This window comes from Dendropsophus ebraccatus, chromosome 10 (genome assembly GCF_027789765.1).
Source record: "Dendropsophus ebraccatus isolate aDenEbr1 chromosome 10, aDenEbr1.pat, whole genome shotgun sequence".
Classification (NCBI taxonomy): Eukaryota; Metazoa; Chordata; class Amphibia; order Anura; family Hylidae; genus Dendropsophus; species Dendropsophus ebraccatus.
The window spans coordinates 5,417,085-5,438,584 of record NC_091463.1 but is presented as its reverse complement, the minus strand read 5'-3'; the positions used below and the strand labels follow the sequence as shown (position 1 = coordinate 5,438,584).

The following is a 21,500-nucleotide window of genomic DNA, read 5'->3' as shown; positions in this document are numbered from 1 at the left end:
TGTCTGTATATACAGCTATATACAATGTATGGAGGCCGCAGAGCATTGTCTGTATATACAGCCATATACTGTATATGGGGGGTAATTGATCAGCAGGGATTGGGCGGCCGCAGTATATAGCGGTCACCGCAGCTGCTGCTCCTCCTGTGATTTTCTCACTTGTTCCCGACCACAATGACAACGGAGGATGCCGAACGGAGAAACCTCAGGAGCAGGAAACCTGTCATTTACTGCTGAGGACTGGAAGCTGGATGGGGTGTAATGCATGCTGGGTGATAGGGAGGACTGTCTACGAGACCCCCCCATATGGTGCTTGGTGTACACACTACATCCCCCCAGCAGGATATGCTGTGCAGACACCGGGCCAGCGGGGGTGACCTGCAAGAACAACAGGAACTTCACATGCGTGACAGCAGAATGAGTGCAGCTCTGGAGGTGACTGCTGCACAGATAAGAGGAATATTACAAGGCACAGGCTGCAGATGATCGGCTCCTGTGTAACGCTCGGAGACACCTGGCCGGCCACGCTGCACGCTCCATTACACCCTCCACCTCCAGCAATGTCACAGAGAGGAGACCATGTCCTGGCTGATATTACAGGGACGCCTCTCATCACTGACCAGGGTCCCTGTCCTATAATAATGAGGGGGGGGGGGTCCACACAGTGATAGCGGAGACTGATCCCCGCCCCATCTCTTATAATAATGGCGTTGGCCTGCACAGGGGGATTATGGGACAGTGATGGTGGAGAGGAGACTGATGCCTGCTCCCTCTCCTATAATAATGGGGGGTGGTCTGCACAGGGGGATTATGGGACAGTGATGGAGGAGAGGAGACTGATGCCTGCCCCCTCTCCTATAATAATGGGGGGTGGTCTGCACAGGGGGATTATGGGACAGTGATGGAGGAGAGGACACTGATCTCTGCCCCCTCTCCTATAATAATGGGGGGTGGTCTGCACAGGGGGATTATGGGACAGTGATGGAGGAGAGGACACTGATCTCTGCCCCCTCTCCTATAATAATGGGGGGTGGTCTGCACAGGGGGATTATGGGACAGTGATGGAGGAGAGGACACTGATCCCCGCCCCCCTCTCCTATAATAATGGGGGGTGGTCTACACAGGGGGATTATGGGACAGTGATGGAGGAGAGGAGACTGATCCCCGCCCCCCTCTCCTATAATAATGGGGGGTGGTCTACATAGGGGGATTATGGGACAGTGACTGAGGAGAGGAGACTGATCGCTGCCCCCTCTCCTATAATAATAGGGGGTGGTCGGCACAGGGGAATTATGGGACAGCGACTGAGGAGAGGAGACTGATCTCTGCCCCCTCTCCTATAATAGGGGGTGGTCAGCACAGGGGAATTATGGGACAGCGACTGAGGAGAGGAGACTGATCTCTGCCCCCTCTCCTATAATATTGGGGGTGGTCGGCACAGGGGGATTATGGGACAGCGACTGAGGAGAGGAGACTGATCTCTGCTCCCTCTCCTATAATAATGGGGGGTGGTCTACACAGGGGGATTATGGGACAATGATGGAGGAGAGGAGACTGATCTCTGCCCCCTCTCCTATAATATTGGGGGGTGGTCTACACAGGGGGATTATGGGACAATGATGGAGGAGAGGAGACTGATCTCTGCCCCCTCTCCTATAATATTGGGGGGTGGTCCGCACAGGGGGATTATGGGACAGTGATGGCGAAGAGGAAACATCTGCTGGATAGATGAACAATTGAAAAGATAATCACGAGTGGAAGCAAAGAGCAGCAGCTGCAGATGGTACAGGGCCCGGGGGTCCGACGGCGACACTAGGGGGAGGGGGAGACATCCCATCACCTGTACACACCTGGATATAGGATGGGGGAGAGCTGGGGGAGGGGAGCTCAGACTCTGCAGCCTTACAACTCTGTCAGGGGGGCATGCTGGGAGTTGTAGTTTGAAGACCACTGATCTGTATATAGAGATCTGTCAGGGCATGCTGGGAGTTGTGGTTCTGGGATACCTTAAGTGCTGTAAGACGTACAGAGTGTGTTTGAGCATGCTGGGAGTTGTAGTTCCCAGGTTGTACAAGAGTGGCGCTCATGCGGCGGTCCTTTGAACCTGTCCGCTGCTCCTCTGGCGGTGACGCCGCGCTCTATAATTACCGCTCTTCTATTTCGGCTCCAGGGTCCGGGTCATTTTCAGCCTGGTCTCACGTTACACTCGGGAGCCCCGTGACCGCCTCCACACGCCGTCACTTCCCACGGACACTCAGCAGATCAGGAGTGCAGCCAATGGTGGCCGCCCGTCTAATCGCAGCGCTCCAGAAATAACACAGCTGCGGGTTACAGGGCCTCCAGCTGTATAAGTGTGCTCATCCAGAGCCTCCTGCTTCATGAACACAACGCCAGGATAACAGAGAGCCGGGGGATACCTGTCCTAAATACCTCTGCGAGAGATTTGTCATTTCCTTCAAATAAAAAAAAAAAATCTCCAGTCTTCCAGTACTTATCAGCTGCTGTATGTCCTGCAGGAAGTGGTGTATTCTGTCCAGTGTGACACAGTGCTCCCTGCTGCCACCTCTGTCCATGTCAGGAACTGTCCAGCAGCAAATCCCCATAGAAAACCTCTCCTGCTCTGGACAGTTCCTGACATGGACAGAGGTGGCAGCAGAGAGCACTGTGTCAGACTGGAGAGAATACACCACTTCCTGCAGGACAGACAGCAGCTGATAAGTATGGGAAGACTTGAGATTTTTAAATAAAAGTAAAATTACAAATTTTTATAACTTTCTGACACCAGTTGATTTGAAAGAAAAAAAAATGTTAGTGAACAATCCCTTTAAGCGCCTCTTCTCAGATGGATCGGTCATTTGCACTTTTCATCTCTCATGATCAATTTCCTGTTGTCCTCGGCCGCAACGAACGCCAAAGCCGCGCCGCCACTTCCTATAGAGTTTCCTATGGGTGAGGGGGGACAGTGGCAGAGGGTCTCATCTAGACGACAGCTGACAGGAGCATTTAAAGGGGAACTCCACCCTGGAGGCATACAACAAGTACCAATTCCCAACAATCTGCAAGAGCCACGAGTGACAACTACTGCTAAACTACAACTCCCAGCATGCCCTGACAGACAAGGCCCAAATCCCTTTGCTGTCCTTATAGCCTGTTACAATGTGTTACAGGAGTGACGGCCGTGCAGCGCAGACTCTGGATCACCAGCAGATCCCCCCCGGAATTACAGGAGAGGCTGAGGGTAAATATTAGCTCAGGCATCGTCCCTATTTACAGGGAATTACAATGATAGGAGGACAATCCCTGTAATAACAGTGCGGAGGGCGGCGGACTATCACACCCAACATTCCTGGGGAGAAGGAATCTCTGTATGTCATCAAAGCTTCCCAGGGGATAGTCAGCGACTAAGAGAGGGCAGCTTCTCAATGAACACGGGGGGGAGACACGATCATATGATCAGGATGGGGGAGGTCACAGCCCTGCCCCCAATACAGTCACAAGGGCTGTATTCCACCGGACGATGATCGTTCGCATAATCGTTAATGATTAACGATCTCAAACGACCGCTATTGCGAAAGACCTGAAAACGTTCACTCATTTCCATGGAACGATAATCGTTACTTATGATCGTATTTGCAATCGTTTTTTCTTCGCTATTGATATTTATTTGCTATTGAGTTCGTATCTACTGCGAACGACTGGACAACATCTTATTCAATGCGAACGATATGCGAACGTTTTGCGAACGAGCAACGATAAAAATAGGTCCAGGTCTTATAAAGCAATCAACGATTTCTCGCTCGATCGTTAACTGCATTTCAACCGAACGATTATCGTTTAGGGTCGAACGATTTAACGATAATCTGAACGATAATCGTCCTGTGGAATAGGGCCCTTACCTAATATCTCTGAGGGTCCAGGCCTATGTCACTGCTTAAAGGGATTGTTCACCAAAAATTTTTTCTTTCAAATCAACTTGTGTCAGAAAGTTATAAAGATTTGTAATTTACTTCTATTTAATAATCTCCAGTCTTCCAGTACTTCTCAGCTGCTGTATGTCCTGCAGGAAGTGGTGTATTCTCTCCAATTTGACACTGTGCTCTCTGCTGCCACCTCTGTCCATGTCAGGAACTGTCCAGAGCAGGAGAGGTTTTCTATGGGGATTTGCTGCTGCTCTGGACAGTTCCTGACATGGACAGAGGTGGCAGCAGAGAGCACAGTGTAACACTGGAGAGAATACACCACTTCCTGCAGGACATACAGGAGCTGATAAGTACTCGAAGACTGGATATTTTTTTTACATAGAAGTACATTACAGATCTCTGCCACTTTCTGACACCAGTTGATTTGAAAGAAAAACATTTTGGTGAACAATCCCTTTAAGGGGACAGAGTTTCTGTCTGGATTCCCTCAGGGATTCCCCTTTCTTACTGTAGACCTCCGCTTGCCATCAGTCATCTGACAATTCTGCACTGATACATTGTAACAGAGGAGAGAGCTGTGCCGCTGCTGATGTGTTTTTCAACCTGCAAAAACTACTATCAGTCCTGTGGTTCCCCAGCTGGTGCACAACTACAACTCCCAGCATGCCTAACTGATAAGCTTGGCCAATCCTGGCAGGGGTGGTCATCTAACTTTCCTCAGACCCTGAAGGGCAGCCGACCCTTTCCCCTCCCCCCAGTAGTGTGCGTCAGTCCTCACTGCAGCTCTGGCGTTCCATCCATGAAGCAGGCAGCTCAGGATGAGCCCAGGCCTGTACTGCAGACATCACACAGGGCGAGCGCAGGATGTGATGGAGCTGCACAGGAAACCCCAGCAGGTATTCTAAGAAGCAGTCCGGAAGCTTCCTCACCCCCCAGATCTCGCCTTCTCAATCATGTACATTATAACGTGTATTATTTACCAGAGCTGCAGAGCGGGAGGGGGGGGGGGGGGGGGAGGCAGCTGCTGAGCGACAATGGCCGCTCTCTGATCCCTCCTGTGAGACGTCAGTAACAAGCGGTGACATCGGGGGCAGGAGCGGCCCGGGCGGCTGCCTTCATTGTGTGACGCTGCAGTATGGCCCCGTATGACCGACGTCCTCCCTGCCGGCACTGCGCAGGTAACCAGGCCAAATCCAGAGGAGCAGATAGAGATGCCGATAGGAATACCGACCTGGATCCAGCAGTCCTATGTAAACCCATCATTGTACACAGTCCTGTGTCTAACATCCTATAGGCTTCCTATACTTCTCACAGCTGAGAGTTCGCTACAATCACTTCTGACAATCCTCTGTGATGCTGCGTTTACACGAAGCGATAATTCGCCCAATCGATCGTTTAGCGATTTTGAAGCAACGATTTGGTTTTCATAACAATCAGCGTTTAGACAAATAAATTGTTAGAAAAATCGTTAATGTGATCGTTTAAGCCCATCTTCACACAGGGTGAATCTGTGAAAGACTCTTTACCAAAGCGATCTGAAAATTTTTAGCGAACGACGATTTGAAAACATGTTGAAAGATCAAAATGAACAATTTCTCGCGCGTCGCTTGATTGTTTGCTGCATTTAAACGAGCCGATTATCTCTCAAATGCGATCGTTATCTCAAAGATTCGAACGATAATCGTGTGATGAGCTGTGCACATCTGGTGGTTTGTTACAATGTATCGGTTCACCTCAGCTCAGGTGTCACCAGGATCGGGCAGCGTGAACAGCAAGTGCAGATCCCCAGGAAGCCAGGAACTTGTGCAGAACACAGCTGACATGTGTGACAGTGTATCAGTCCAGTCCAGAAGGGGACAGAGCAGACTGATACACTGTAACAAATCCTCAGCAGACTGATACACTGTAACAAATCATCAGCAGACTGATACACTGTAACAAATCCTCAGAGGACAGAGCAGACTGATACACAGTAACAAATCCTCAGCGGACGCAACAGGCTGGTACACTGTAACAAACCCCCAGCAGACAGAGCAAACTGATACACAGTAACAAATCCTCAGCAGACTGATACACTGTAACAAATCCTCAGCAGACTGATACACTGTAACAAATCCTCAGCGGACAGAGCAGACTGATACACTGTAACAAATCCTCAGCGGACAGAGCAGACTGATAGGGCGGGTTCACACTACGGAATTCGCGCGGACAATGTCCGCAGAATTCCGTCAGCTGTCCGCCCGCACGGGTACGCGCTTTTCCGACGGCTCCATAGACACCATTCTATGGGCCGGCGTATTCCGCGATCCGCTGAAAGAAGTGACATGACACTTCTTTCAGCGTATAGTGGAATACGCTGGCCCATAGAATGATGTCTATGGGGCCGGCGGAAATGCGCCCAGATGTGCGGGCGGACAGCTGACGAAATTCCGCGGACATTGTCCGCGAGAATTGCGTAGTGTGAACCCGCCCTAACAAATCCTCAGCAGACAGAGCAGACTGATACATTGAAACAAATCCCTAGTTGAAGCAGAAGAAACATATCACATAAGGCATAATCACAGGGCTGCAGAGACCTGGAGGAGCCCTTTAGGTGTTTAAAGGGGTTGTTTACCCCAAAATTCTCTCTTTTAGATCAACTGGTGTCTGAAAGTTATACAGATTTACTTCTATTAAAAAATATCTGAGGTCTTCCAGGAAGTGGTGTATTCTCTCCAGTCTGACGCAGTGCTCTCTGCTGCCACCTCTGTCCATGTCAAGAACTGTCCAGAGCAGGAGAAGGTTTCTGTGGGGATTTGCTGCTGCTCTGGACAGTTCCTGACATGGACAGAGGTGGCAGCAGAGAGCAGTGTGTCAGACGGAAGAGAATACACCACTTCCTGCAGGACCTACAGCAGCTGATAAGTACTGGGAGGCCTCATTTTTTAATAGAAGTAAATGAAATCTCTGGCATGAAAATATTTTTTTTTAGTGAACAACTCCTTTAAGTGTTAAATGGATGATGTAGGCTCCGGAGCAGCATGCAGTGAATGGATCTCGTGTGTCTGAGCTTTGCACTTATGGAAGGCTCCGGGTGGATCCTGTGACTCTGCACATAGTGACGCAGCAGCAGTTGTAACAGTGATCAGCGGGCCCCATAGTAAACCTCTGCGGTGGTCTCCTCCACCAGCGGCATGCAGGCTGGAGGTGCAGAGGAGTGCAGGGGGATGGGTTCTCCTGTGTCAGCTGCGGGTAGTGAGGGGTTAACCCCAGGACCCCCCCGGCCGTGCTGAGCTCTGGAGTGAGGCGTCCAATCTCCCTGTAACCAGATTACCTACAGACACATGGACTGCGGCACGCTGGCGCATTCTGACCTGGTTTGCTGCGCCCTGCGGCCCTGCTCCTGCGCACTGACGCTTCACGGGACAATACGCCTCCCCTCCCCCCTCCACATACTATGAGCACAGCGACGGACACCGGCCAGGGATTGGGACCCCTGCTGCAATCCACACAATCCCAGTATACAGGATATCCTAAGGATCGCTGCAGCCTCCAGCACTGATACATTGTAGCGACACACTAATTGGTTCAGCTCTCACCAGACTGTGAGGACGTGGACAGGAACGAACCCCGGCTGTCATCTGTTACAGTGTGTCAGTCCAGAGGCTAGACCAGATGCAACTGTAACAAACCCTCAGCTGTGAGCAGGAGTGTTCCCTATACTATGGAGGTCACTTCCACAGGATAACCAGGCCACATTACCTGCACTGACACACTGTAACAAACCCTCAGCGGGGGGGCAGGAGTGTTCCCTATACTATGGAGGTCACTTCCACAGGATAACCAGGCCACATTACCTGCACTGACACACTGTAACAAACCCTCAGCTGTGAGCAGGAGTGTTCCCTATACTATGGAGGTCACTTCCACAGGATAACCAGGCCACATTACCTGCACTGACACACTGTAACAAACCCTCAGCTGTGAGCAGGAGTGTTCCCTATACTATGGAGGTCACTTCCACAGGATAACCAGGCCACATTACCTGCACTGACACACTGTAACAAACCCTCAGCGGGGGGGCAGGAGTGTTCCCTATACTATGGAGGTCACTTCCACAGGATAACCGGGCCTTATTACCTGCACTGACACACTGTAACAAACCACCAGGACAGGAGAGCTGTGTGCTCAGCTCACAGAGGACCGTAGTACTGGATACCACTGTAACAAACCCTCAGCGGTGAGCAGCATGAGGTCAGGAGACATTACAGCCTCGGGATACAAACAGAACTTTCATTTCCAAACTTTGTAGACTCATCTCTCTTGGCCAATCAGCCGGCAGCTCAGGGATCACGTCACACGCGGTACTCACCGATTTCCTGTCCTGCTTTAGCTCCTGCACGAATCGCGTCAGCTCGGCCATGATCATTGACGTCATGTTCTCGGAGATGACCTCGTGCTGCCCGGCGTAGTCATTCGTCTCGTTCAGCGTGGTCTGGAAGGCTTTGCATGACGTGTACCTGTGGGATGGACACAACCGGTCAGTGACTACCCGTGACAAACCGGTGACCGGATGGATTCACCACACTGATCATGCTGATCCTGACCTATAGGATGACATAGTTACCCCCCCCCCCCCCCAATCTGCCCACGGCTGCAGGACCACAGTGCTCTCTACTGCCACCTCTGTCCATGTCAGGAACTGTCCAGAGCAGGAGAGGTTTACTATGGGGATTTGCTGCTGCTCTGGACATTTCCTGACATGGACAAAGGTGGCAGCAGAGAGCACTGTGTCAGACTGGAGAGAATACACCACTTCCTGCAGGACATACAGCAAACGATGTGGCTAGTCAAACTGATCCCCCTGGTCACAGGCCTGGAGGAGGAGGCATCCCAGATGGGGCAATCTATAGAGGAAGCAACACATGACTGCAGGATCAGACCACACTGAACACATCTGTAGTCTGTTACCATGGAGACGCATAACTCTGCACTGGAGCTGTGTACACAAAACACAAGATTTAAAATTAAAACCTAAACTAATAGAGAAGGGGGTTCAGTTTGTATTTTAGGTCAATGAAGAGAAGGAGTGCAGAAGTCTCCACACCCCTGATGGGTAATAGACCTATAAGGGTGGGGGGCGGGGGCAGTAAGCAATGTGACGGTATACAGGCGATACCCCTGTAAGGGTAGGGGGCAGGGGCAGTAAGCGATGTGATGGTATACAGGTGATACCCCTGAAAGAGTGGGCGGCAAGGGCAGTAAGCGATGTGATGGTATACAGGTGATACCCCTGTAAGGGTGGGCAGCAAGGGCAGTAAGCGATGTGATGGTATACAGGTGATACCCCTGTAAGGGTGGGCAGCAAGGGCAGTAAGCGATGTGATGGTATACAGGTGATACCCCTGTAAGGGTGGGCAGCAAGGGCAGTAAGCGATGTGATGGTATACAGGTGATACCCCTGTAAGGGTGGGCAGCAAGCGATGTGATGGTATACAGGTGATACCCCTGTAAGGGTGGGCAGCAAGGGCAGTAAGCGATGTGATGGTATACAGGTGATACCCCTGTAAGGGTGGGGGGCAGGGGCAGTAAGCGATGTGATGGTATACAGGTGATACCCCTGTAAGGGTGGGGGGCAGGGGCAGTAAGTGATGTGATGGTATACAGGTGCAAGGGCAGTAAGTGATCAGGAGGAGGATGATGGGATGTATGACTGTGTAGAGCGGGAACTCAGTCTCAGCATCTTTGTATCCTGTCCTCCGCAGCACCGGACCCCCACCTCCGCCCCTCCCCCACCTCACACTCACTTTGACTCTTCCTCTTCTTTGGAGTTCTTCTTTGTCTGATATTTCTTTGAGAGATTCCTGCAAGAAAAGCAGAAGAAGAAAAAACAGTGAAGACGTCATCAAGAGAATCAGAACTTCTCAAAAGCCGAGCACCTGTCCACCTGTGCCCCCCGCTCCGCATCTATCAGGGTACAGGGTGCACTTCCTGCTCCGGAGGACAACAGCTAGTGTATGGGGAACCAGGGGGGAGCAGTTCTGCTTCTGGTTCTCACTATGACTCCAGCACCGGAACCATCAGAGCAAGAGCGGAGCCAACCTGTGATATAAGGGGGAGGGGAACCTCTGCTTCACTGCTCCGATAACCACTGTCATCTGTTACAATGTATCAGACTGGATGGTGGCTGGAGGAGGAAGAGCGACAGTCAGGAGCCTGGGAAAGCAGCGGAGGCCGAAGAGGATGAGGCCACGCATTACCCGCCTGATGGGGCCACGCATTACCCGCCTGATGGGGCCACGCATTACCCGCCTGATGGGGCCACGCATTACCCGCCTGATGGGGCCACGCATTACCCGCCTGATGGGGCCACGCATTACCCGCCTGATGGGGCCACGCATTACCCGCCTGATGGGGCCACGCATTACCCGCCTGATGGGGCCACGCATTACCCGCCTGATGGGGCCACGCATTACCCGCCTGATGGGGCCACGCATTACCCGCCTGATGGGGCCACGCATTACCCGCCTGATGGGGCCACGCATTACCCGCCTGATGCGGTCACGCATTACCCGCCTGATGAGGTCACGCATTACCCGCCTGATGAGGTCACGCATTACCCGCCTGATGAGGTCACGCATTACCCGCCTGATGAGGTCACGCACTACCCGCCTGATGAGGTCACGCACTACCCGCCTGATGAGGTCACGCACTACCCGCCTGATGAGGTCACGCACTACCCGCCTGATGAGGTCACGCACTACCCGCCTGATGAGGTCACGCACTACCCGCCTGATGAGGTCACGCACTACCCGCCTGATGAGGTCACGCACTACCCGCCTGATGAGGTCACGCACTACCCGCCTGATGAGGTCACGCATTACCCGCCTGATGAGGTCACGCACTACCCGCCTGATGAGGTCACGCACTACCCGCCTGATGAGGTCACGCACTACCCGTCTGATGGGGCCTGATGGATCAGAGGATCTTACGGCAGAGCCATGGGGGGGGGGGGGGGGTTGACCTGACAGGAGAGCTGTGTGTGTGTGTGGGGGGGGGGGGCGATCTGACAGGAGAGCTGATTGGGGGGGGGGGGGGGGGGGGGCGATCTGACAGGAGAGCTGTGGGGGCCTCAGGGCTGCTGAAATTTCTGGGATTCCAGTCATTCCACATAGTGCAGTCCATTCTTGGAGTAAGGCAGCAAGACAGCAGCGAGCCCTGATTGGCTGCAGGGGTCACATGATGTGCCCCCCCCACTCCAGTGACAGGTGATCAGCGGAGGGGGTGGTCGGGGTCACGGGGGTCACCATTAATAATGTAATATATTTAAGATCCACTCATACATCGGCGCTCTTTAGCCGCCTCCTACAGCCCTGATAGTGCTGCTCAGCCTGAGCCTCCTGGTTCATGAACTGAATCCCAGAGCTCAAGTGAGAGGAATGAAGGGGGCGACCCGATCATGGTGGATGGAGGATCCCTGGGGGATACCTGAGGAGGGGGTGTGGACCCCCGGGTGACAGGAGCGTCTATAGCTGATCACATGATTGACGGGAGATCATCTGCAGCTCAGCTCACCACCACCAGGGGCAACAACATAACATGAGAACACCACACAGGGGCTGAGATACAGTGTATCCCCCTCCCAGATACGACGCAGGAGCTGAGATACAGTGTATTCCCCTCCCAGATACCACACAGGAGCTGAGATACAGCGTATCCCCCCAGATATCACACATGAGCTGAGATACAATGCACCCCCCTCCAAGATATCGCACAGGAGCTGAGATACAGTGTATTCCCCTAGATATCGCACAGGAGCTGAGATACAGTGTATTCCCCTAGATATCGCACAGGAGCTCCCCCCCACATGCACCCCCCTCCAAGATATCACACAGAAACTTAAATAAAGCGTATCCCCTAAGAACTTAGAGAATGCGTATCCCCCGAGTGCCCTCTACACAGCAGTGGACTTAAACCTGGGGTTAGACTACTCCCAGCATGCCCTAGCAGGGGTTGGTTATCTGGGAGTGCTGGGAGTTGTAGTGTTGTCTGATGAGGTGGCGGCTCCCGGGGGTGGATACCTGACGCTGTGTTGTGGATACGCAGCATTACCCGCCCGTCGCTGTATCCTCCGGAGCCTGATTACATCATCCCTATAATAATGGGGTCACAGGGACGCTCAGAACTATAGGGAACACTCATGTGATACCACAGTGTAAAGGTGACGGCAGAATTCTGAATCAAGGTTACTGTCATCTTAAAAAATGCTGAAATCTGTGGATGAGGATTAAGAACAGGAGACTGAGAAAGTGAACCATCAGGGGCAATATACTGTGAAACACGCCGGGTAATAGAGAATACATCTATCATGGATGATGGGTGAAGCATCAGGGGCGCTATACTGTGAAACATGCCGGGTAATAGAGAATACATCTATCATGGATGATGGGTGAACCATCAGAGGCGCTATACTGTGAAACATGCCGGGTAATAGAGAATACATCTATCATGGATGATGGGTGAAGCATCAGAGGAGCTATACTGTGAAACACGCCGGGTAATAGAGAATACATCTATCATGGATGATGGGTGAAGCATCAAGGGCGCTATACTGTGAAACACGCCGGGTAATAGAGAATACATCTATCATGGATAATAGTTGAAGCATCAGGGGCGCTATACTGTGAAACACGCCGGGTAATAGAGAATACATCTATCATGGATGATGGGAGAGTGAAGCATCAGAGGCGCTATACTGTGAAACATGCCGGGTAACAGAACACGTCTATTATCGATGATGGGAGTGAAGCATCAGGGGAGTTACACTGTAAAACATGCCGGGAAAAAGGGAACATGTCTATCATGGATGATAGGAGAGGACTCAAACACTCCGGGTAACACAACACGTCAATTATGGATGATGGGAGAGAGAAGCATCAGGGGAGCTATACTGTTAAACATGCTGGGCAACAGAGAACATGTCTATCATGGATAATGGGAGAGAGGACTTAGGGACAATATACTGTGAAACAGAACACGCTTGGGGGGGGGGGGGGGGAGGACGGATGCATGAGTGATGGATGGATAACTGGGGGGCGGGGGGACTTAAAGCTCTATAGTTCTCTAGGATGACAGCATCATGTGACCCCGGAGCCCCCAAATATATCGGAGGGAACCCCTCAATCTACCCCTACTCTATACACAGCCCCCGCACAGCCCGGACCCCCCACTTACCGCAGCTGTTTTGCATAGTTGATCTCGATCTCCGCTCTCTCCTTCACAAACTTGATGTATTTCTCCAGAACCTCAATCCCCCACTGTGTGTGCTTCTCCAGATTATCAAACTGATCCTGTAAGAGAGAGAAGAGCCGTCACCTGCTGATCACCCATGCTGTACCACAGCTTCACACAGCGATCAGTAACGCAGGATCAGTAATATAATGTATGTACACAGTGACCTCACCAGCAGAATAGTGAGTGCAGCTCTGGAGTATAATACAGGATGTAACACAGGATCAGTAATGTAATGTATATACAGTGACCCCACCAGCAGAATAGTGAGTGCAGCTCTGGAGTATAATACAGGATGTAACTCAGGATCAGTAATGTTATGTACACACTGACCCCACCAGCAGAATAGTGAGTGCAGCTCTGGAGTATAATACAGGATGTAACTCAGGATCAGTAATGTAATGTACACAGTGACCCCACCAGCAGAATAGTGAGTGCAGCTCTGGAGTATAATACAGGATGTAACTCAGGATCAGTAATGTAATGTATATACACAGTGACCCCACCAGCAGAATAGTGAGTGCAGCTCTGGAGTATAATACAGGATGTAACTCAGGATCAGTAATGTATGTACACAGTAACCCCACCAGCAGAATAGTGAGTGCAGCTCTGGAGTATAATACAGGATGTAACTCAGGATCAGTAACGTATGTACACAGTGACCCCACCAGCAGAATAGTGAGTGCAGCTCTGGGGTATAATACAGGAGGTAACTCAGGATCAGTAACGTATGTACACAGTGACCCCACCAGCAGAATAGTGAGTGCAGCTCTGGGGTATAATGCAGGATGTAACTCAGGATCAGTAACGTATGTACACAGTGACCCCACCAGCAGAATAGTGAGTGCAGCTCTGGAGTATAATACAGGAGGTAACTCAGGATCAGTAATGTATGTACACAGTGACCCCACCAGCAGAATAGTGACTGCAGCTCTGGAGTATAATACAGGATGTAACTCAGGATCAGTAATGTAATGTATATACACAGTGACCCCACCAGCAGAATAGTGAGTGCAGCTCTGGAGTATAATACAGGATGTAACTCAGGATCACTATGGTACATAGTGACTGCACTGACTACAGACACTGCTTTATAGTGGAACTCCCCTTTAATTCCGGTGGCCTCCTCAGTGATGCGGTGTATCTAACCTCTGTCACTCTGCAGATACACGGCTGTAGCTTTGATGTGATCTCAGGGCATCAATACCAGCATCAAAAAATCCTAAAGCAGACGCAATAGCAGTCCGATAAGATGTCAGATAATGGTCGGGGTGGCTCCACAGCTCTCACGGGATGTTCAGCCAGAGACTCCTGGTTCATGAACAGTCAGACATATAGTAAAGCCTGGCACTCTAAGGCTGCATTCACACGTTCAGTGATTTTCCCAGTCCGTGATTGTGGTCTGCTAGCTACCTCCGTGATCCGTGCAAAACAGTCCGTTTTGCATCAGTGTCCGTTTTTTTCACGGATTTGTTTTAATACATTTTAAATTACATTGATTACATCACATCAGTGTACATCCATAAAAAACATGCATCTCATTGATTTCTATGGGGAATCCGTGCTGCGGTTCAGAGTAATGACACCTCCTATTTATAAACGAAACGGACCACGGATCTGGGAAATCACGGAACGTCTGAATAGCCCAATAGAAAGCAATGTGCTGTAAAATTTACCGTGAGCACGGACAACTTCCCGGAACATGTGAATGCAGCCTAAGCAGCGGGATAGTAAGGAAAGGGGGACAATAGGGGGGGGGAATGTCATTCAGGGGCCCGGGAAAGCTCCAGGGCCAGACACAGCATGAGAGGATGGGGGGCCCCCACTGAGCGCTGACCCCGGGGCATGCGGCACCACACAGCCTCAGAACACACAGGAGATTTCAGGTGACCCCGAGGTCCTCACGCCCAGTCTCGTCCGCTCGGTGACTCAGGGCTCGGTTGCTGAGTATATTAGAAGGAATGTAATGAGAAGAATAGCGGCTGAGTCCCGGCCAAGATCGGCTCCTGAGGCAGCCATGACTGTGAGCGGAGACCTCCAGGGCCACCATATCCAGACACCAACCCCCCACCACCCCCAGGCAGCAGGGAGCTCCTGGGAAAGCCCCAATATTAAGAGACGTGAGAAACAACAAGAAAGTCCCCAAGTTACCAGCACCCCGGGCACCAGATGGGGAACTGGGTATTTCTGGTCTGGGTGATTGCTACCCCAAGGTGGGAGAGACACCATGCCAAACTGGGGGCAAGGGGGGGGCACCGCGCCAAACAAGGAGGGAAAGAGACTCTGCGCCAAACCAGAGGGGGAGAGGGAGACACCGCGCCAAACCAGGGGGGGGGGGGGGAGAGAGACACTGCGCCAAACCAGGGGGGGGGGGGGGGGGGAAGAGATGGAGACACAGCGCCAAACTGTACTGCCCTTTGTCAATCATGATGAGCAGCTCTGTACCAGAGTGGTGGAATCGGTTAAGTATTGGCGCTGAGTCCTCCTCGCTATTGGCCGGAGAGGCGGTGACTCACGCTCAGCTGGGATCCGTCTGTGCTGGAACGCATCGCACATTTGTTTGCAAAGCAAAGAATCAGAAAATAGAGCAGCTCTGGCAGCAACAACCGCGCAATTTATGTGTCACCGCAGAACAACTGCTGCTGCCACCGCCACGGCCGCCATGACTGTCAGGGGGAGCTCACAGAGTCATCCTCATCAATTATACAGAGCGCCCAGGCGCCAACACTCCTCTAAGAACAGGTGCCAGGTGGCTTAGATACGCAGAGCAGCACCACACAAAGATCTGAGGGGCTGGGGGCCATGCCAGGATCATCATCTACCCAGAAAGGTGTCCCCCCCCCTCCCCCAGATCAGTACCACCCAGCTTTCCCCAGGGCAGATGGGGGGCGCCACTCACTGTACAACAACTTCTGCAGACAGGGCGGCCAGAGAGGAATGTGCCCGGTATAGACGTGGGAGGCGGAAAATGGGCGACATTTACAGAAGTGCTGAGAAGCCACAAAGTCCAGAGCCTGCGAGACCCCATCATGGATGAAACAACACAACAGAGGGTGGCCCTCACCCACAGCACCCCCTCACCCACAGCACCCCCTCACCCACAGCACCCCCTCACCCACAGCACCCCCTTCAATTATCTCCCACAGGAAAAGTGTGACCCCCATTACAGCTGCTGTTACACCTCCCGGAGGGTTCTCGCCCGGCTCTCTTGTGGGGAGGGGGGGGGGGGGGTATGGACCCCCGCTGTCCTGCAGGTTTGGGGGTCTGTACTAGATATTGAATCCATGTGGTGTTTTATGCCGGATGTGGCTGATACCAGGGAGCAGTAGCAGCTCTGTAAGTGGTGACGCTGGTGATCAGGACGTGTGAATAGAATCCAATCAACACCTGGAGATGTGTGAGCGGTGCTAAAGATGACTCAGCGGGGGAGGAGGGGGCACAGGTGAGGTAACCGCCAGATATACAGGAGAATATATTTTTCAAAATAGTGACTTGGTGTAAGAGCTCCCTGTACTGGGTGGGAGGGGGAGTGGGGGAGGGGCATGGTCTGCATAGCGGGGGTCTACAGCCCTGTACTCTGACCCAGGAAGTCTCCATAACCTTCCAAATCATAGCAGATCCACTTCAGGCTGGGGCTTACATCAGGGGACAGGACTGTGGAGGTAATCTCTCCATAGCTGTAACCCCTCTCTCCCCGGACAGAGAGCGCTGCATGTATGTGCCCACATCTGCCCTGATCATTCCTTCCTGCTCCCTGCAGTCTCTGTCCGCCCTTGTGTTTCCCATCCTTGCTATAATGTGCCTGCACTCACACTCAGCTATACACACTGCTGCTATGATGTGCCTGCACGTACTCTCAGCTATACACACTGCTGCTATAATGTGCCTGCACTCACACTCAGCTATACACACTGCTGCTATAATGTGCCTGCACTCACACTCCGCTATACACACTGCTGCTATGATGTGCCTGCACGTACTCTCAGCTATACACACTGCTGCTATAATGTGCCTGCACTCACACTCAGCTATACACACTGCTGCTATAATGTGCCTGCACTCACACTCAGCTATACACCTTGCTGATATGATGTGCCTGCACGTACTCTCAGCTATACACACTGCTGCTACAATGTGCCTGCACTCACACTCAGCTATACACACTGCTGCTATGATGTGCCTGCCCTCACACTCCGCTATACACTGCTGCTATACCGTGCCTGCACTTACACTCAGCTATATACACTGCTGTATATAAAGTCTGTCACTGTCCTCCTGCACAGCTCTGTGCTTCTCACTTCCTGGTCCATGCACACACACCCCTCCCTATTGCTGTCATGTGACCACACAGACCTGACAGCAGCCCTGCTTCTCTATTCTAGTCAGTTGTACTACGCTACTGCATTATGTGCATCTGCAGTTCCATCCTGTATCTAAAACCTGTGGCTGTGTTATCAGGGTTATACAGTTACTATACATTATACACCACATGCTGCTATACTGTACAGTAACTTATATATCACATATCCAGCTGCTGTGTTATCAGGGTTATACAGTTACTATACATTATACACATGCTGATTGTTATACTGTACAGTAACTTATATATCACATATCCAGCTGCTGCTGTGTTACCAGTGTTATACAGTTACTATACATTATACACCACATGCTGCTATACTGTACAGTAACTTATATATCACATATCCAGCTGCTGTGTTATCAGGGTTATACAGTTACTATACATTATACACCACATGCTGATTGCTATACTGTACAGTAACTTATATATCACATCCAGCTGCTGTGTTATCAGGGTTATACAGTTACTATACATTATACACCACATGCTGCTATACTGTACAGTAACTTATATATCACATATCCAGCTGCTGTGTTATCAGGGTTATACAGTTACTATACATTATATACCACATGCTGATTGCTATACTGTACAGTAACATATATCACATATCCAGCTGCTGTGTTATCAGGGTTATACAGTTACTATACATTATACCCCACATGCTGCTATACTGTACAGTAACTTATATATCACATATCCAGCTGCTGCTGTGTTATCAGGGTTATACAGTTACTATACATTATACACCACATGCTGCTATACTGTACAGTAACATATATCACATATCCAGCTGCTGTGTTATCAGGGTTATACAGTTACTATACATTATATACCACATGCTGCTATACTGTACAGTAACATATATATCACATATCCAGCTGCTGTGTTATCAGGGTTATACAGTTACTATACATTATACACCACATGCTGCTATACTGTACAGTAACATATATCACATATCCAGCTGCTGCTGCTGTGTTATCAGGGTTATATAGTTACTATACATCAGTGCTTCTCAAATCCAGTCCTCGGGCCTCACCAACAGGTCATGTTTTGAGGATATCCCATACAAAGAACACCTGTGATAAATACCTGATGCACTGAGTATAATTATATCACCTGTGAAATACTAAGGAAATACTCAAAACATGACCTGTTGGTGAGGCCTGAGGACTGGAATTGAGAAGCACCGCTATACATTATATACCACATGCTAATTGCTATAGTGTACAGTAACTTATATATCACATATCCAGCTGCTGTGTTATCAGGGTTATACAGTTACTATACATTATACACCACATGCTGCTATACTGTACAGTAACATATATCCAGCTGCTGCTGTGTTATCAGGGTTATACAGTTACTATACATTATACACCACATGCTGATTGCTATACTGTACAGTAACTTATATATCACATATCCAGCTGCTGTGTTATCAGGGTTATACAGTTACTATACATTATACACCACATGCTGATTGCTATACTGTACAGTAACTTATATATCACATATCCATCTGCTGTGTTATCAGGGTTATACAGTTACTATACATTATATACCACATGCTGCTATACTGTACAGTAACTTATATATCACATATCCAGCTGCTGTGTTATCAGGGTTATACAGTTACTATACATTATACACCACATGCTGATTGCTATACTGTACAGTAACTTATATATCACATATCCAGCTGCAGTGTTATCAGGGTTATACAGTTACTATACATTATATACCACATGCTGCTATACTGTACAGTAACTTATATATCACATATCCAGCTGCTGCAGTGTTATCAGGGTTATACAGTTACTATACATTATATACCACATGCTGCTATACTGTACAGTAACTTATATATCACATATCCAGTTGCAGTGTTATCAGGGTTATACAGTTACTATACATTATATACCACATGCTGCTATACTGTACAGTAACTTATATATCACATATCCAGCTGCTGTGTTATCAGGGTTATACAGTTACTATACATTATATACCACATGCTGCTATACTGTACAGTAACTTATATATCACATATCCAGCTGCTGCTGTGTTATCAGGGTTATACAGTTACTATACATTATATACCACATGCTGCTATACTGTACAGTAACTTATATATCACATATCCAGCTGCTGTTATCAGGGTTATACAGTTCCTATACATTATACACCACATGCTGCTATACTGTACAGTAACTGTGACTGTAGGACAGGCATATACAATCTATTACTCTCTGGTATCAGCCATGTCAGGCTGGGGGGGGGGGGGGGGTGACAGTAGGACAGGTATATACAATCTATTACTCTCTGGTATCAGCCATGTCAGGCTGGGGGGGGGGGGGGAGGTGACTAGGACAGGTATATACAATCTATTACTCTCTGGTATCAGCCATGTAAGCCTGGGGGGGGGGAGAGGTGACTGTAGGACAGGTATAAACACTATTACTCTCTGGTATCAGCCATGTCAGGCTGGGGGGGTGACTGTAGGACAGGTATATACACTATTACTCTCTGGTATCAGCCATGTAAGGCTGGGGGGGGTGACTGTAGGACAGGTATATACAGTCTATTACTCTCTGGTATCAGCCATGTCAGGCAGGGGGGGGAGGTGACTGTAGGACAGGTATATACAATCTATTACTCTCTGGTATCAGCCATGTCAGGCTGGGGGGGGAGGTGACTGTAGGACAGGTATATACAATCTATTACTCTCTGGTATCAGCCATGTCAGGCTGGGGGGGAGGTGACTGTAGGACAGGTATATACAATCTATTACTCTCTGGTATCAGCCATGTCAGGCGGGGGGGGGGGGGGAGGTGACTGTAGGACAGGTATATACAATCTATTACTCTCTGGTATCAGCCATGTCAGGCTGGGGGGGAGGTGACTGTAGGACAGGTATATACAATCTATTACTCTCTGGTATCAGCCATGTCAGGCTGGGGGGGGGGTGATTGTAGGACAGGTATATACAATCTATTACTCTCTGGTATCAGCCATGTCAGGCTGGGGGGGGGGGGGGTGACTGTAGGACAGGTATATACATTCTATTACTCTCTGGTATCAGCCATGTCAGGCTGGGGGGGGGGGAGGTGACTGTAGGACAGGTATATACAGTCTATTACTCTCTGGTATCAGCCATGTCAGGCTGGGGGGGGGGGGGAGGTGACTGTAGTACAGGTATATACAATCTATTACTCTCTGGTATCAGCCATGTCAGGCTGGGGGGGGGGGGGGTGTAGGACAGGTATATACAATCTATTACTCTCTGGTATCAGCCATGTCAGGCTGGGGGGGGGTGACTGTAGGACAGGTATATACAATCTATTACTCTCTGGTATCAGCCATGTCAGGCTGGGGGGGGGGGGTGACTGTAGGACAGGTATATACAAGCTATTACTCTCTGGTATCAGCCATGTCAGGCTGGGGGGGGGGGGAGGTATCTGTAGGACAGGTATATACAATCTATTACTCTCTGGTATCAGCCATGTCAGGCTGGGGGGGGGGGGTGACTGTAGGACAGGTATATACAAGCTATTACTCTAATTCTCTCTGGTATCAGCCATCGGTCATACAGCTATATGTGATGAAACGCGGGGTGTTTCTGGCAGGGTGATGAGTAGAGACGTCGCCCCCTCCCGAGTGGCAGAGGAAGCAGCAGAGTATTACGCCATGTCCTTGTATAAGTCTCTAGCGCACAGAGCAGTGAGGAGCAGAGGACACCCCAATATGAAAAGGGGGGCAACATCACAACAATGTTATCAATGCACCAAGAAATATGGGGGGGGCACAGACTGGGGGTCTCCACTGCTCCACCACTGGGGGTCCCTCTATTCCAGTGTATCCTGCCCCAACAGCTCATCCCTATATATGTAACCGTCCCTTTAAGTCATTTAAGGGGGCAGCTATTATCTCAGCCTCTTCTG

General features: G+C 50.3%; 1 protein-coding gene across 12 annotated transcripts in view; it reads right to left on the bottom strand.

The window, feature by feature from the left end:
• The window catches only part of FNBP1 (formin binding protein 1), an 88,480-nt gene that overhangs the window by 57,341 nt on the left and 9,639 nt on the right, over nucleotides 1-21,500 (bottom strand). For all 12 annotated transcript variants that reach the window (XM_069943668.1, XM_069943667.1, XM_069943669.1 and 9 more), the window contains exons 2-4: nucleotides 13,134-13,249; nucleotides 9,707-9,763; nucleotides 8,272-8,419 (exon numbers count right to left, since the gene is read on the bottom strand). In XM_069943668.1, the coding sequence (XP_069799769.1) occupies nucleotides 8,272-8,419; nucleotides 9,707-9,763; nucleotides 13,134-13,249 (321 nt within the window). The remainder of the gene's footprint in view (nucleotides 1-8,271; nucleotides 8,420-9,706; nucleotides 9,764-13,133; nucleotides 13,250-21,500) is intronic.